The sequence below is a fragment of the Monodelphis domestica genome, chromosome 1 (assembly GCF_027887165.1).
Source record: "Monodelphis domestica isolate mMonDom1 chromosome 1, mMonDom1.pri, whole genome shotgun sequence".
Lineage (NCBI taxonomy): Eukaryota > Metazoa > Chordata > Mammalia > Didelphimorphia > Didelphidae > Monodelphis > Monodelphis domestica.
This window is the reverse complement of record NC_077227.1, coordinates 479,583,667-479,602,172: the sequence shown is the minus strand read 5'-3', so window position 1 is coordinate 479,602,172 and position 18,506 is coordinate 479,583,667. Positions and strand designations below refer to the sequence as shown.

General features: G+C 38.8%; 1 protein-coding gene across 14 annotated transcripts in view; it reads left to right on the top strand.

The window, feature by feature from the left end:
* The window catches only part of MYT1 (myelin transcription factor 1), a 206,572-nt gene extending 194,078 nt beyond the window's left edge, over window positions 1–12,494 (top strand). For all 14 annotated transcript variants that reach the window (XM_056812769.1, XM_007475479.3, XM_056812774.1 and 11 more), the window contains 3 exons: window positions 169–272; window positions 8,690–8,833; window positions 9,863–12,494. In XM_056812769.1, the coding sequence (XP_056668747.1) occupies window positions 169–272; window positions 8,690–8,833; window positions 9,863–10,003 (389 nt within the window). In that variant the 3' untranslated portion in view covers window positions 10,004–12,494. The remainder of the gene's footprint in view (window positions 1–168; window positions 273–8,689; window positions 8,834–9,862) is intronic.
* Window positions 12,495–18,506: the final 6,012 nt, after the last annotated feature.

Here is an 18,506-nt window from a genome sequence, read left to right as displayed (position 1 = left end):
ATTTTGGATGGAAGAAAATTACATTCTCTATGGTGTATATGTATTTGTTTTGTAATAAATACCATTGCATGTATTACAGGAAAGTCCCTTGTCGTTGGTGAACAGTTAGAAACAAGAGTTGTGATTTCCAATTCATATATGATGCAATGTGATTTTTCTTTCTCACAGTGCTTGAGAATGATGAAGAAATCAAACAGCTAAATAAGGAGATCAGTGAGCTAAATGAATCCAACACAGAAATGGAGGAGGCCATGGTGAAGCTGCAGTCACAGGTAGGTGGCCAAGTTTCTGAACCCTATTCCCCAACTTGGCTTGGACCACTGCTTTTTTCATCTCCTAAGAGCTCCTTATCCCAAATGAGATGTCCCTTTTCAACCCACAGAATTCCAGGGGCTCAAATCGGAGAAGTATTGAAACTATAAGTAGGGATGCCCCAGTGGCACATGAGGCCCAAATGAATTATGTTATGAGGGATTATGCTACCATTTTGGCAGTTAGTTGAAACTGCGGTAACCAGGATGTTGAATGAAGAGGAAGGCAACTGACAATTTTAAAAAACACCTTCCTTGTTTCTTTTAGTTGTTTTTAATTGTCTGTCTGTCACCTAGCATAGCACATGGCACAAGATAGGGACTTAAATACCTGCTTATTGACTGATTTTTGAGTTTCAGAGGTAGGGAAAAGTGTGCCTTTCTCTCAAATATCACACAGAATATGTATTATCGTATTCCCCAGTGAAGGGAAAAAAGAGATCAGTTTTCAATAAGGGCTGAATCTGTGGTGATGGACCATTTAAATATTTCTCAAGCTGCATTTTTGGTAAAGTGATCATTTTGAGACTCATCCATATTACTTTACATGGTAATAGATAATAGGTACCCTGGATGTAGCTGGCCTAATGGAAACATTTAAACAATCAATCATAAAGCACTTATTATTTCCCTATTATATGCCAAGTACTATGCTGAGCTCTAGGGACACAAAGACAAAATTGAGACAATTGTTGATTATACCAAGGAAGACAATCAAGAGATGCAACATATAGAATATAATTTTATGCAAAATATATACTCCCCCTGCAAAAAAAAAAAAAAAACTGAGATGATTTTGATCAAGAGACATTGACAGCTGTGAGAATCAAAGTATTTCCATATAGGGCTTGCCAGAGCTGGTCCTTCCTGGTTGGGGGAGATGAGGATTAACTTAGCGTAGTGGTTCAGGCAGTAATTATCAATAACAGGGAAAGAAGTATGCTGGGTGGTTATTAGGCATTATAACTGATTACAATTCTGTAAATACTGATTTGGGAACAGGGATTGAGGACACTCTAGCAAGAGGATAAGGCACAAATATAGTGAAGTGTAAATCAATACAGTATACCTGATAAGTGCAAGAGAGAGTTGCATATTAAGGTACACTTTAGGGTTCAAGGGGGATGCTTATTACTTGTCAAGGGGATCAGGAAAGGGTTAGGGTTATGCAGATGCAGAGACCAGAAAGCATGGGTTGTATTCAAAAATCAAGGAATAGATCCAGTTGGTCTGAAGTGTAGAGAGTATAAAAGGAAGTAATGCTAAATATAACTGGGAAGGTATAGAATGGAAGGTCTTAAATTCAGGATGCAGAACCATGTTAGAGGTCATAAGGAACCAAGTTAGAATATCATGATCATAGTTTTAAATAAGATACATTATTTTGGCATCAGTGTAGATAATGTATTGAGGGAGTAGAGGGGGAAAGTGGAGACAGGATCAGAGATTGAGAGCTGGAAGGGACATAAGTGTCCATTATACCTTCTTAACCCAGAGAGGTTAAATGTCTTGCCAAGTCACAGAATTGGAATCTGAACCCAGATTACCTGATTCCAAATGCAACACTTTTCACTCTACTATGTCTATCAATAAGCTACAAGTGTACTATAGAATTATTTAGGATTTAAAAGCTCTTAAGTGAACTATATCAGTGAGATGGGAATGGAGATTAGAAGAAGGGGGTGGATATGAGGGATGTTGTGGCTATCAAGGTCTTGGCAACTGATCAGGCATGAGAGATAAGAGAGAAGGAAGAGTCAAAGATAATCTCCAAAGTTACAAATGTGATTGACAGAGTGAGTTGTGGTATCACTGACAGAAACAATGGAGTCAGAAGGATAGTTGGGTTTAGGGAGAAAGATAAGCTCAGTTTTGAAAATGATAAATTCGAGGGGCTAGTGATGGATCCAGGTGATATCTTTTAAGCTGCTGAAAAGGAAGGTATGGAGCTTGAAAAAGTCTGAAGGTCACCTGTTTGCATTGATGAGAATTTTGAGTAATGAAATGGAGCAAATGAAGTGGCCCAGTCTCTCAAATGGCCACAATGTTCTCAAAGGAGCAAGAAATGAATAATAATAGTTAATATTTACATATGGCTTCAAGGTTTACATGTGCATGTATATAGTCACTTGAGCCTCACAACAACCTTGTGAGATCAGTGATGTTGTTATTTCTATTTTACACATAAAGAAACTGCAGCTGAGCATGGTTAAATAATTTTCCTGTGGTCATAAAGCTAATAAGTGTCTGCGGTAGACTCTGTACTCGACTTTCCCTGATTCCAAGTTCAATAGTCTATACACTATACTAAACTATAAGAATAGGGATTGAGGTTGATTTTAGAGGCAGTAGATGTGAAGAAAAGGTTTGAAACAGTGGCTTTGGTAAATGAGATAGGGAGGTGATCAGAGTAGGGTGTAAGATTTGTCTGACAACAGCAAGGGCTTGGTTATATAATGGGCCGTGAATTTATAGTGGGTAAAATTCAACTGAATCAATGTAAAGTCACTGACTGAAGAAACTCAGAAATTCTCAAGAGCTTTGGAAGAAGAGTAGAGATAGTGGAAGTTATTCAGTAATTAGAACTTGCAGGCCCAAAATAGCAGAAAGTCGGGGCATCAAAGGATTCTAAAGTAGTAGCTAGTGGAATATTAAAATGCCAGACTTTAGTGTCAAGGCTGGAAGCAAATAAATCTACAGTGGAAGAAATGAACAGGGAGACCAAGAGAGATCAAGGACCTAGAGGTGACAATATGGCTGGAGAAGCTTTATTGTGAGTGAGAATAAAAGACATGGAAAAATAGGAGATTATGGTCGAAGGATGAGATTTAATAGTTCCGGATCTTGGAGGCGGAACAAATTCTTACAGATGGTGAAATTTAAGATACAACTATGTAGGTGTGTGGCTGAATAAAGTGGAAAGGGTGGTGGGTGGAATTATTAACTGTGTGGTTCAAGTTGTCAAAGAGGTTGTCAAAATGAATACTGAAGGCTCCAAGGATGCTGGCAAGAATTAGAATAGAAAAGAAAACAGTGAACTGGTAATAAAGACATTAAAAAAGTGAAGGTAATGGCCTGGAGGTTGGTAGATAACAGCAACATGGATAGGAAGAGGATAAAAGAAACTGCCAGGACATCAAAAAAGGAAACATCATGGAGAAGCAGTGGTGAATAAATGGTCTGAAAATGATCTGAAAGAGGCTCAAGGAGCATGTCCACATCTCCTGCTCCTGGAGAGCAGGAAGTAGGAAGATTTGTTTTCTTTGGAAAGAGTTGCAAACGACATCATCTTCAGGGAAGAACGAGTTTCTATTAATACAAGAAAGTGGAAGAAATCATTTGAAGAATTTGAAGATGCTGAGTAGTTTGTTGAAAATATAGTCTGGTTGTAAATATCCCAGTGAAATGAATTAGGAAGTCATCAAACTGGGTTGGAGTATAATGGGGAGGAGTAGATCTAATGAGAAAATTATGGGTATTTGTCAATCAACAAGCATTTATTTATTATGTACCTACACTATGCTAAGTGCTGGAGATACAAATGCAAAAAAGAAAATCCCTATCTCCTCAATTATCTTCTTCCTTCTAAAGGTAGAAGACCATACACAAAGCAAAGGTACTTGGAATGGGGGCGTGATGAAAGCCAGTCCAAAGGAGTATAGCTAGGTGGGAAATGAAGAAATGACTGACCTGAGATCCCTCTTTAAATAGCAGCTTTTTGATGCTTTTCTTTATTCTGTCCTCCAAACAGAGGGAACTGACTAGGGGGGAAGAATGGGAAGAGATCATATAGCCATGTTACTCACATACAAGCCAACTAGAAGCAATGTGGACATAAATGAACAGAGAGCTTAGCTTGGCTCAGCATCAGAAAGACCTGGATTCAAGTGAGTGGCCTGGGCAAATCATTTGACCTCTCAGTGTTCCAAGAAACTCTTTAAGTCTATAAGTTCCAGAGGAGGTGCCAGTTTGTATTGACAGAGACCTTAAAACTCCTATAACAATGAAATAAAAGATTCAACATCATCCTCTAAAAAAATGGTCATGTAACCTACATCTAAGGCAATACCTCATCATAAGGTGTTATGATCACAAAAGTTTGCCAAATGCCTTGCTAAAACCCAGGTATACTATTCTGGGTGACTTGAAGGTACAACAGCTGAAGTCCTCTTGCTGAACATCATGTTTCTAAACATTATGTGCCCTGCAAGACAACTTTCTCAGCATCTCACCATGGGGTTAAAATCATACTTGGAATCCTCCTGGCTGTGTTCATCTCACTAGGTATATGGAAACCTAGATGGTGAGCTGGTCCTAAATCCAAAAACTGAGAAGGGCCTGAATTTTTGTTGCAGCCAGATGACTTTGGTCTCTGAATATCAAGAAGAGGAAAAGCTGGTGATGGAAACATTGAGGCTTTTGTAGGGAGGAGAAATGGTAAATAGCTGAAATGTGGCTAATACTCATCTTGTGAGCTGTTGGAAATGTTTGTGATCCTGTAGAATTTCTTAAACAATGTTTCAGGCTCCCCCAAGGATAAACAGAAATGCATAAAGAATATGTTGGCATTTGCAAGTAATCTCAGAGATGGACCTTCTTTACTCAACAGTCTGTATAAAAATGGTTTACCTTAATTAGCATTATGAAGGATCTTAATCAATTATAGAGAAGCAGAAATACTGTTCTCAGAGCTCTCCAAGAAAAGCCAGGCACTCCTCCAAGTCTACTCAGTTACCTAGGCTGCATCTTCCCTAATAGCTCTGGAAATATTACAGTCCAGAAGCCAGAAAGAATTATAAGGAGCAGCAGCTCAGTGCTACCCAGGCATTCAGTATCTTTAAATCTTTGTTGAGGCCCCTTGAAATCTTCCCTTATTGTAGTGGCCTTAGCTCACATTGTGTTCTTTCAGTACCATGCCCTGGGGATAAGTGATATGGTGCAAAAGACCAAAAAGGGCAAATAGTTTTGAACTCTAGTAGGGCATCTTGGGAAAGGCAGTTCTGTGTACCCATGAAACAATCACTTGGTTTTAACTAGCAGAAACCTTCAAAATTTAAGGCTAGCAGCACAGAAAGCTGGGAAGAAGTGGGGCTAAAATGATCTACTCACTCTCACCCTTATTGGTTCATCATACATCCTGGCTACTCAGAGGCATTTCTGTCTTTGAATCTAGCGTAGGGTTTCTTTAATAAGGTAGAAGGCAAAAGAGGTACTCAATGTACCAGCATGAACCAGGTACAGAACAGGGGATTGAGTCCTACTTGAAGGGCATGATAATCATAAGCATGGGAGAAGTATAATGCACATTCCTGTGTGAAGGACCAGAAAAGAATTCAGTAGCTCTTATTACTGACGGTATATTTAGCCAAGAGACCAATATTCAAGCCTTATTGGGATATAAACGGTTTTTGTCAGATTGCTAAATAGCCATTTCTCCTTCATTTCTGTTTGTATGATGTCACATCTCATTCATCAGCTAAGCTTGATCTTTGCAATGGCTTCTTCCCGATACTGACTCTTCCCTAGACATTAGCACATCCTAGTCAGTGCTTAGGCATTCTCTCCTAGTGGTAACCAAATACCTCAATGCAGTTGCTTCTTCCTGCTTTTAGCCACTTCCACTCAGGGGGTGCCACTGCTGTTGTCTTGGAAGTGGGAAATGACACCACTGCAACCACAGATACCTGACCCTGGGTATCATTTAAACATTCAGTTTCCTCATCTTTAAAATGATTGAACTAGATGGAACGGAATTCCATCTGTCCTTCGGAGTTTTCCTTATCCAATTGCTCTCATCTTGGAGGCTGCTCAGTCTTTGATGATCTTCCTAAAAGATCTTATGATCCTAGATTTGGAGTTAGAAGTGACCTTAGAGGCCATCTTATCCAACCTCTTCATTTTATATAAAAGGAAAATGAGGGCCTGATTGGTTAAGTGATTTGTCCAAAATAGCACAGTTAGTAAATGGCAGAGGTCACATTTTAATCCAGTTCCTCTGATACCAAATCCAGTGTTCTTTCCATTGCATGCTATTCATCTCATCCCCAAGAAAAAAATTTGTAGAAGAAATTAAGGATTGAATTAGATTGCATTAACTCTATTCTTTAAGTTAGACTGTTGTTTGTTCATTTAGTCATGTCCAACTCTTCAGGACCCTATGGACCATGGGATTTTCTCAGCATAGATCCTGGAGGGGGTTACTATTTCCTTTTCCAGTGAATTAAGGCAAACAGAGGTTGTGTGATTTGTCCAGGCTCACAGATAGTAAGTGTCTGAAGGTAGATTTGAATTCAGATCTTCCTTTCTCCAGGCCCAGTGCTCTATCCACTGAGCCACCTAAATGCCTCCTAACTTAAATTACTGGTTTCTAATCCCCACACCATGATTAAAAGGGAGAAAGCCATGATTTTAATACAGAATATGATAGATATGGCTAGAATAAAAGTTCATGTAAAAAACACATAAAGTGTTTTTGGACTAGAATGTCTCTATGAGTTAACAGTGTAACATGGTAGTAAAAAAAAATAATGCCACCTGAGATTGCAAAAGTAAAAGCATAGTGTCCATAAAGACGGAGGTGATATTCTCACTGTGTTCTGGCCTGGTTGTGTACTGAATTCAGTTCTGGAGGTCTCATTTTAGGAAGGCTATTGTCAGGATAGTATGTAAACAATGGAAGGAGCCCAGAATTTCAAGGATGATCTACAAAAACATTCCATGAAAAGATTTGTTGGAGGAGCTGGGACTATTTAGCTGAAATAAGAGATGATTTAAGGGAGGGTTGGTGAAATATAATAGTTATGTTCAACGATTCGAATGGTTGTCATGTAGGAGGGGCTACCAATACTCATATTACTTTGCCCCAGAAAGCAGAAATAGGAATAATGGATAGAAGTCACAGAGAAATAGTTTTTTGACTTGCTAACAATTCGAATTATCCCAAAGCAGAATAATAGAACTGGAGAGGAATTGAGACAGTTAGGAAGCTTGGTGGATAGAATGAATGTTCACTTCAAAATTAGGAACAACTAAGTTCAAATCTTGCCTCAAATACTTATTAGCTGAGCAACCTTAGAAATTCTCTTACCCTCTCCACGTCTATAAAATGGGAGCAATAATAGCATTTATGTCCTAGGACTGTTTGAAAGATCATATAAGAGAAAAAAACATAAAAGACTTTGGAAAACTCAAAGAACTTTATTGATATTAACTCATATTTCTAAGTTTCTAACCACCAGAAGTCTTTAGTTAGATTTCAGATGGCTACCTTTATGGAATGTTATAGAGGGGCTCTCTGTTCAGACATGGACTGGACAAGATGTCTTCCACAGTAGCATCCAACACCAAGATTTTCAGATTCTAAAGTTGACTATTTATTGTGCTAAGTTGGATACTATTCTTTGCTTTTGACCCCTTCAGGACCTTTAAGGAACACTCAAGCTTTTCTGAATTTCCAGCTTAATCTATCTTTTCTTTAGTGATTACAAAGTGGTAAAAATACACTTCAATATGTCTAGGATCTGGGATTCCATCTAGGAGGCTCCTCCCTCCACTGGCATAGATTGTAACTGTTCAATATCATAACTTGTGGTCTCAAATCAGTCTCCAACAACCCAATTTCACCCCTGGATTATGATGAGGCTTGTTTTAGTGGAAGTTAAAAGTCTAAAATCCTACTTTTAAACTTTATAAATTTCTATTATTATCTATAATTCTAATATTTCTAAATTCTGTAAAAGTACTCTTTAAAAGATCCTTTCAAGGGGACAGCTGGGTAGCTCAGTGGATTGAGAACCAGGCCTAGAGACAGGAGGTCCTAAGTTCAAATTTGACCTCAGACACTTCCCAGCTGTGTGACCCTGAGCAAGTCACTTGATCCTCATTGCCTAGCCCTTACCAGTCTTCTGCCTTGGAGCCAATACACAGTATTGACTCCAAGACAGAAGGTAAGGGTTTAAAAAAAAAAAAAGATCCTTTCAAAACACATAGGACTTCTATGCTAGTCTGTCATTATTTTCCTATCCCCTTTCACTTACAACTCCTTCCCCAATTACCTGGTGTTCTGAGCTGACACAAAGGAAGACAGGTGTGAGGGATTTGTTCAAGGTAACAATTTTTTCCTCCCCTTGGTCTTTGAGGTCTCAGAATAACCAAGGTGTCAGACTACTGGTGCTTGTCCCTGGGTAGGTGGTGTGGGAGGCACTGTGAGCCTACTCTGTTGCCCCTTGAGGGAGGCCTGAGTTAGCCTGAACTAGACCTTATTGATACCAGAGGGTGCAGGACTGTATTTCATATAATTTGTGTAAAGGATGTAAAGCTAGGTAAAAAAAGAAAGATGATTGATTTTTTCCTCCATTGTTTTCTCCATCCTAACATAGATATCCACCATGGAGAAAAATCTTAAGAACATCGAGGAAGAAAACAAAATCATAGAGGAACAGAATGAAGCCTTGTTCCTGGAGCTTTCTGGGCTAAGCCAGGCACTCATCCAAAGTCTTGCCAACATTCGCCTTCCACATATGGTAAGGAGCATTTGCAATCAACTGATCAGAATGATTGATTAAATTAGAACTTCACAATTCAGGAATTAGCTCTGTATCCTCCTGACATACTTTATTGGTACAAATACAGTCTCCCACCACCACCAACCCAAAAAATTTGGCTTGTATACAATCTAAATGTAGCCTAGAATTGGTGTTATTTTTAAGTGTATAGCCATGTATTTTCCCCTTTCTAAGAACATTGATTTTAGAAATTTAGCCTAGATTGTGGAGCAGCCTATACTAGGCCAAGACAATACACATCTCTGCCTTTGGGGTCGTCAGTACATGTGTATCTGGAGCTTATAGTGAGTGTCCCTTTTGTGTCATTTCTGCTGATTCTTTCCTTACATCCATTGTTCTCTTCTGAGGCCAATGATTATAATCAGCAAACAGGGCACACAGTGCCTTTAATCTTAGATGAACTAAGGGGAGCCAGGGAGGGATTAGAATTCTGCATCATCAAGGTCTCACAGTTGCTGTTAGAATGGAGGGAGCTTCTATTTCACTTTGAAAAGCTTGCTGCCAAAAATAAAATAAAATAATGGTTTTCAAGACAGCATGTTTGGCTTAATTTAATGAGATCCAACAGCAGAGACCATGTTGCCATAGTGTTACTACAAAAAGAAAAGATGGGATCCTATGAATTAGTCCAAGTCAGAAAACATAAGGGACTGTTGGCTCCCTATTCTCCATTCCTTGGAAATTATTTTCAGTACATGGGGAGGGGGAAGGGAAAAGAAATGGGAAGAGGAGGAAGTCTGGGGGATTTTGTTTTATTCTGCTTTTACTCTCAGTGGGAACTAGAGACTTTTATTGTGGTTTGTGACCATGGTTTTAAGTCTCTTCTCCCTTCCATCATTAATGTTCTCTCTACCTCTAAATTAAGGATACCCAGAAAACCACTGTTACCCAGTTTGTGTGGGTGGGGAAGCAACAATAAGTATTGATGTTACTGGTAACTTGGGTTTTTTTTTTGTGTGTGTGTGTGTGTATGTGTGTTAAAATTAGGAGCCTATCAGTGAACAGAATTTTGATGCTTATGTCAACACCCTTACTGACATGTACACCAACCAAGAGTGCTACCAGAACCCGGAAAACAAGGACCTCCTTGAGAGCATCAAGCAGGCTGTCAAGGGGATCCAGGTCTAGTACTTCAGGAACAAGACAGACCCACATCAATCGATCAATGACTAACTAAAGGCTATTAGAAGATGAAAACCTTCACTCCCAAGTATTCAGGTTTACAAGTTGTGAAACTTGTTTAATGAACGAAAAGGACCAAAACATTACCGAGAGGCCATTTATAAGAAGAACTGAATCAAACTCCATTTTATTATTTACCTCCTAGTCCCTCTTACAGATTAGGGGGTTTTGTTACTCATAGCAACACACTAGGTGGGCATCCAGGATGGCACCCTATAATTGGCTGAAGATCTTTTGGGGGGACTGAGGAAAGAGGAGGGCAGAGGGCATCCAAGAGGGGGAAGGTCTGGAATTCAGTGTTACCTAAGAGACTGACTAACTTAAACATCTATTATCTGTGACTGCAAAGATGCAGCCCCCCGCCCCATTCATCCACAGTCCTGTGCTGATGTAATGCAGCATCAGAGCTGCAAGTAAACCTTGATATGAACCTCCTCAAGGCCTCAGACCCTGAAGGTACTCAGATAGCCACTGGGTGGAAACTGAAGTATTTAAAAAAAAAAGTCCTTTATTTTTATTTTCTAAAAGAAATCCGCAGAGCAGTTCTGAATCTCCAGTGGAAAGCGCAATGGAAAAGGTTCTCAGGGAAGCTTTTGGAGTTTGCAACTACAGTATTCCTTTGTCTGTCGTAACCACGAGAAAATAGCTGTTTAGGAATAGACCAGCGCCAGATATTTCACTCCAATGCTCAGTGTGTCAGGGTCCACTGTCTGTACTCTGGGAGGTCTGCTTCCCTAGAGTTCTGGTTCTGCTACTTGTCAAGGCCATTCTGCTGGTGGGAGAGACAACTTAGCACTAGGGAAATATTTTTAGACATGGTTAAAGATACAGTGTGCAAAGGCCCAATGGGGTCCAGCAGACACCGTGTCTCTGATTGGTAGCAGATTGTGTTATTTTTTTAAATTTAATTTAATATATATATATAATTTTTTGGCAAGGCTATTGGGACTAAAAGCACTGTTCCAAGAGAGAAAAATTTGGGTATAGATCTTCCAAAGAATCCCTTTAGTCCGCCACTCCATGACTGTAGCCCACTGCTCACTTAAAGAATTGAAACCACCGCAATGGTCCTTAGGAGCAGAGAAGGATCAGAGGGATGGTTTTTCCAAGGTTGTAAAGAAATACTTGATGTGTTGGCCCAAAGCCTACTCTACTCTTTACCCTTCATACCTCCCTAGGCTACAGATAGTACAGGCATGCAGAATGCACTATAATACGGAGGCACTTACTGTCATTTTGGAAGTTGAAGAGGGGTACAAAAGTAGATCCCCACAGAGCCCCAGTATATGAAATTCTTCACCTTTTCAGGCTTCTCTGAACAACCACTATGATTCACTGAACAGCCAAGCTGTTGCTTGAATTCCCTGGGGGAAATTGCTGTCAGGTAGAACTGATCTCTGGGCCATAAGTGACAGAGTGGTGATGGATGAAGGGTAAGGGGATGGGGGAGTAGGACGACATTAGATATGTCAATAATTAAGTTCCAAATACAGTATCACAAAGATTACACTTCTTTTGAGAATCCATTCAAGGTGCAAAAAAAAAGAGGAAAAGAAAAGAAAATTTTAATGTGTTAAAAACACAATGTTCTTAACATGTAAATAGAGTCCAAATTGATGGTGATTGCAATTCAGAGTTAGTATTTAAAAGTAGAAAATTGCACTTCCTGGAAGAAAAAAAAGTAGTTAGTTTGATTATTCTGTAAATTATTTAATTTTGGCAAGATGTATGTAATTTATATTCACAACACCTTATGTTAACATTTGCTATTTATTTAACATTTTTTATTTATTAATTTTATACTATTTTAAACTAGACACCATACCAGGGTACCACGAGAAGGAAAGAAATGGAAACAAAGAAAAATACAAGGTTTTGAGCATAGTAGAGTCCACACATGCAAAACAAATCTAGATATGGCTCCTAATTGTAATTTTGATGCGACCAAGTTATTTTATATATATTTTGTTATTTATTCTTTTAATAATGGGATTTTTTTAAAGATATTTTGTAACAGAAGTTTTGATAATTTGGGGTTTTTTTCATGGGAGGGGAGGGATCTGAGAGAGACACTTTTGAGTTTTTCATTTTCCCCCCTTTTTTTGGGTTCCTCTTGTTTCAGGCACTGATAACAGGAAATGAAGATGCTGTATTTATTATTTATTTAATATTTAATTCAAATGAAGTGTGCTCTGGGTGTATTTATTTTGTCATGTTTGTGTGTCAGTTCTGTGATGACTGAGTAATTGTTTCTGTGAAGGAATACTGTTGATATTTCAATAATAAACAGTCCCGTTGAAAGTAACGGCAGGCTACCTGTTATTCTGTGACAACTCATACTGTGATCCTCCTTCCTCAGGAAATGTATTAAATCCACAGGACTTCATGATATATTTGCAGGGTTGTTTCATAATAAAAGCCCAGTTCTGTTTGTGAATTTAGTCGCCCTGGTCTTTTTTAAAGATACTTTAACAATATAACCTGATACTAACCCAGCATGTTTGCCAAAGCAATGGTAAGATGCTTTTACAGGGGAATTCAAGTTTATGGACTCTTTTCCCAGGTATTTTACAAGGGAGAGGAGTGGGAGATAATGTGCGTGTGTGTTCAGAGAAGGCTGTCATTTACAGTCTACACGGTCATCCTCTCTGAGACTCATGTTCTCATTTCTAAAATATGGAAGTTAGACTAGATGACTTGAGGTTCCTTCCTCAGCTCTAAATCTCATGTCTTGACACAGACCAAAAGCAGGAAGGAAAATTCATTTAGGTTTTGGAAGGAAAAACTTACTCTATCTTTGCCTTTTACCCACCAAGGGACTCTTCCAGCTGGCCCTTTTTGGTTCCTTAAAGCCTTAGTCACTACAATAAGCTCTGGGGATTTGCCCCACATAAGAGTTTGAAATCTCATCTCAAACAAGAACAAAATCAGTTGGAGACCTCCATGGATAGAGTGAGGAATTCCTGTGCTATATTTTTGCACATAGAAATGCTCATTTAACCTCTTCCCCCACCCCCATATTACTATAAACTTGACTAGAAGATTGGAATATATGGGTTCTGGAAAGCCTACAGGGCCTAGAATAATATAAAGAAAAGTTTTAGGAACTCTTAGATAGTATTCTCCAAAATACAGAGGGGTTCTGCCTAGTAATTCTGGTAAGATGAAGTCAAGAGGAAGAATGTGAGATTTAAGATAAAACAGAGGAAGAATTTTTCAGAACCAGTGGTAGTAAGCATTAGTCTGACCTCCTGACAGTGACTGAGGGACGAGAAAATAACAGATATCATTCTAGATCTAGATCTAGAGGCCCACCTGGAAACAAGGATTTGAGTCCTTTCATACCCAAGGACATCATACTATAATCAGGGCTATTCTGAATTGGGGTTCTACGGACTCAAAAAGAGCTCATTGTTAAATTTTCCACTGTGAGCATTTATATCTCAGAAATCAGAAATATTACAAATCAGGACTTGATTGATGGACTGAGAAAGCAAAAAAGAGTGGAGTGGCTATAGATCAGGATAAGAACTAAAAATAGATTCAGGAGGTGTGATGCAGAGGGAGATACGAAAGGATAAGAGGTTGTGATCTGTGTTTGTCAGAATCACCATAGAATTTAAAGAATTATTGAGGAAAGGGAATTGGGAATTCAGTGTGACTGGAGCAGAGATACAAATTTTAAGGGTTGATAATGCAGACGAACTAGGAGATCAGAGTGCTTAAGGGAACATAAACACTGATTTTTAAATCCCCAAATATGAGGTCAGTGGTAGAAAGGAAGAATCCGAGTCAGGTATTATATTTCTTAAGAAAGGAAAAAGCATGGCCTGGAGACTGGAAGATAACAGCAACCAGGATCTCAACTGGGTAATATAGGTAGGTGCATAAAAATTCTAAAAAGGATCGGTTAAGTCATTTATTTAACACTTCCTATGTTCTAGACACTGTGCTGAGTAATGGTAGCAGAGAAGACTAGAAAGGAGCAATGAGGAGCAGGAAGTATTCCTGCTACTCCTTCTGGCCCAGTATATATGGGACTCTGCTGCATCTAGAACTGGAGAAGATAGGTAGGGATGCGGTGTCTTCTGATTGGAGCCAGGTTTCCATATAAGCAGGAAATTAGAAAGAATTTAAGCTCTATTATAAAGAGCTGTTTGTTAACAATGGAACTGGAGATCCAAAGGGCAAAAAGGGGGAGCACAAAGTAGGATAGGAATTCCAAAAGAGTGACTTGGGATATGGAAGCAGGGGAAGAGTACTATAAGTACTCTGACTCTGAGACACATGGACTGATTCAAAAAGAGAGAGTTTGCTACTCATATAAATCCCAGGCATGAGACAAGATACTGACTTGATGTTCCCACCCTGCTAAGGTGCACAGAGTGCTGAGGCTCTGGTTCTGGGTTTAGACTCAGGTGACAAGACAAGGAAGGCTTTCGGTCTAAGTCCTTAGAAGGCTCTTCTTCGCCAGTCTGGACGTTTATCTCATTATCCCTACCAAATCCCACTACTGTTAAGGGAATTAGAGGAGGGGGTGGGGATATTATAGCTCAGAAATATCCAGCTCTGGGTGCCACATTTTAGGATGAGCATTAACAAAATGGAATTCATCCAGGGAAGAGCAAGCAGAATGAAGACCAGCTGAAGGAACTACAGACGTTTACCCTGGCCAAGGGGAGACTTAGAGAAATATGATAGCTATCCTCAAGTATTTGAAGAGCTGTCACATGAAAGAGATTTGACTTGTTCTACAAATGAGTAAGTTATAGAAAAACAGATTAAATTGATTTAGGAAAAATCTTAAAAGCAGAGCTACCCAAAAACAGATGTAGGAATGAACTGCTTCAAGATCCTACTTGAGGTCTTTAAGCAAAAAGTTGGATAAATCTTGTCAGAAATGTTGTAGATGGATTCCTACTCATTGTGGTGTGTAGAAAGAACCCTGATTCTGGAGTGAGAAGGCTAGAGTTAAATCATGCCTCTGATGCCTGCTTCCTGTATGATCTAGAGAAAGATATTTCACATTACCGGGCCTCAGTTTGCTCATCTACAAAATGAAGGCATTGGACTAAATGATCTCTGAGGATCATTTGAATTCTAGATCCATGATCTCATGAGTCATCTAGATTAGACTAATGGGTCTCTGAGGTCCTTTTCAATTTTTGAGAATTAAAATTCTTTGAAAATATTGTAGCTCACTATGTTAATATACAGTTGTCCTGGTTCCAGGGACAGAGGATACAGACAAAAATATATACCGCATTCTCTGTACAAACACAGTGTCTTAGGAAGAGGCGAGGGGAGAAGAGATTATAGGTTAGGGAAGGGTGTGGGGCACTTTAAAGTCTAAAGGATACTGCATTCTTCAACAAAAGATCTGGATCTCAATTCTGGCTCCATCAATTACTAGCTGAGTAAGTTGTATGCTGGGAGTTAAAATGGCAGATTAAAGGATGTTCCACTCCCCCGATCTCTACAGAGACAGAGACAGAGACAGACAGTGACAGAGAGACAGAGACAAAGAGACAGGGACAGAGAGAAACAGAAGGAGAGACAGACACAGAGAGAGAGACAGAGAGACAGAGAGACAGAGAGAGAGAGAGAGAGAGAGAGAGAGAGAGAGAGAGAATAAATTGCCTCAAAACAAAGGAATTCTAGAGAGCCACAGCTCACTGAGGAAAGAAGAAAGAGTAGCCCAGGCAGCACAGCATGTTTGAGAGCTGGCAGAACTTGGAGCAATCCAACACACTATAACTCCACCAGAGGTAATGAATCTGCAGAATGGGTAGGAGTCCACTAAGTGTCAGCAGAGCCCTGAGGCCATAAGGGAGCAGAGAATGGGATCAACTGAACAACAGGAAACCTGCACTCTCACATGGCAGTGGAGGATCTGGGACAGCAAAGCCCAGAGAAGGAGACCCTCCCAGCCCAAGTCACTTGGCAGGGGCAGGGAAGCAGCAGAACAGGGGCCAGCCCAACCCACAAACAACAGGAGAACAGCTAATATCGGGTGCTGAATATAGATGAACAAAACAACCAAAAACTTCTCCAGAGCAAGCCAGCAGAGCCACCTCCTCAACAGACATACCATGAGAAACAAAGGCAGCTGAGCCTACTCCAAGTACCAGAGAAGAACACTGAAAGCTTAGAGCAGTGGGCCCCCTTCCCCAGGAACAAAGAAGTACTCCAACAGATAAATAAGGTAAGAGGGGAGAAAAACAAACAGAAAAATGACCAAAAAACAAACAAGCAAGCAAAAAATACCTGATCTTAGAAAGTTACTTTAGTAACAATGAAAATTAAAATATAAACTCAGAAGAGTAAATCAATGATAAAAAGGAAGAATGTGAAGCCTTAAAAATACGGTTAAGTATCCTAGGACTATTGTAGTCAAATTCCAGAACTCCCAGGCCAAGGAAAAAATACTATAAGCAGACAGAAAGAAACAATTCAAATATCACTGAACCACTGTCAGGATCATACATGGAACCACTGTCAGGATCATACAGGACCTAGCAGTTTCTGCATTAAAGGACCAGAAGGCATGGAATATGATATTTCAAAAAGCAAATGACCTAGGACTACAACTCAGAATTGCGTACCCAGCAAAAATAAGCATAATCCTCAAGGGGAGAAATTGATGCTCAGTGAAATAGAGGAATTTCAGACTTTCCTGGCCAAAAAGAACTGAAAAGGAAATTTGATGAGCAAATTTGATACTAAAGATAAGCATAAAAAAAAGTAAGGTGAAAACTTAATGGTTTTGATGAGATTGAATTGTGCGCATTCATACCTGGGAAGGTGATAATTAAAACAATTAGATACCTATGATACTTGAGAAAGGTAAGGTACTTAAATTATATAAGATATCTAAAGTACCCAAGATACTTAAGAACTATAATATGATCAGAGCAATGAAAAAGAAGTATATATAGAAAGAAGGGAGGATGCTAAATAAGATGAGCTGATATCCTTAAAAAAAAGGATGGAAAAGAGGAACACATATGGAAAAGAGAAAAGAAGAAATCAAAGGGGATAGACTCCTCTCATTAAGAGATACATAAGAGGCAAAGATTGTGGGGAGGGGACCCATGCTTGAACCGTATTCTCTCATAACTATCTCAAAGTGGGAATAACTCCCACACTCAGCCAAATATAGAAATGTACCTTACCCTCTAGGGAAGTAGGAGGGTAGGGAGAATAAGGGAAGGAGGGTTGAGAAAAAAATAGAGTGAACTGGGAGATAAGTCATTGAAAACTAAACATTTATAAACAGGGAAAAGCTAAAAGGAGAGGGAAGAGTAAACAGGGGGAAAACAAAATGGAGGGAAGAACACAATTAGTAGTCATAACCATGAATGTGAATGGAATTAACTCACCCATAAAATGGAAATGTATAACAGAGTGATTAAAAATCAGAAATCCACAATATGCTGTCTACAAGAAGCACATTTAAAACAGGGAGACAGAGGAAAAGTGAGAGTCTGGAACAGAATCTACTATGCCTCAACTAAAGTAAGAAAGAGCAGGGATAGCAATCATGATCTCAGACAAAGCAAAAGTAAAAATTGATCTAATCAAAAGAGATAGGGAAGGAAGTTACAGCATGATAAAAGACACCATAGACAATAAAACAATATCAATATTAAATACATATGCAACAAATGGTGCAGTATCCAGATTCCTAAAGGAAAAATTACATGACTTACTAGAGTAAACAGATAGTAAAATGTTACTAGTGTGGGACCTCAACTTTTCCCTCTCAGAAGTAGATAAATCACAAAAAATAAACAAAAAAGAAGTTAAAGGGGCAAATAAAATTTTAGAAAAACTAGATATGATAGATCTCTGGAGAAAACTGAATGAGAATAGAAAGGAATATGCCTCTTTCTCAGCAGCACCTTTACAAAAATCAACCACATAATAGGGTATAAAAACCTCACAACCAAATGTAGAAAAACAGAAATATTAACTACATACTTTTCAGACAATAATGCAATAAAAATTACACTCAACAAAAAGCAGCAGAAAGACTAAAAATTAATTGGAAACTAATTTTATCTTAAAGAATGAACAGGTCAAAGAAAAAAATCATAGAAGCAATCAACAATTTTATTAAAGAAAGTGAGCAGAACTAGGAAAACAATGTATACAGTAACAGAAATTTTATAAAATTATTAACTGTGAAGGACTAAACCATTATCAGCAAAGCAAGTCTCTAAGATAACCTCAAGGATCTCATGATAAAAATGCTATCCCCAAAGAAGGAACTTTTGGAGTCTGGGTACAGATCAAAGTATGCCATCTTCCACTGTATTTCCTTCATGAGATTTCTACTGTATGTGTAACATATGGCTTTTATCATGACAGGAGTAATATGGAAATACATGAAATCATGAAAGTTTGGATATAACCAAATCAGACTATTTGTTGCTTAAGAGAGGTG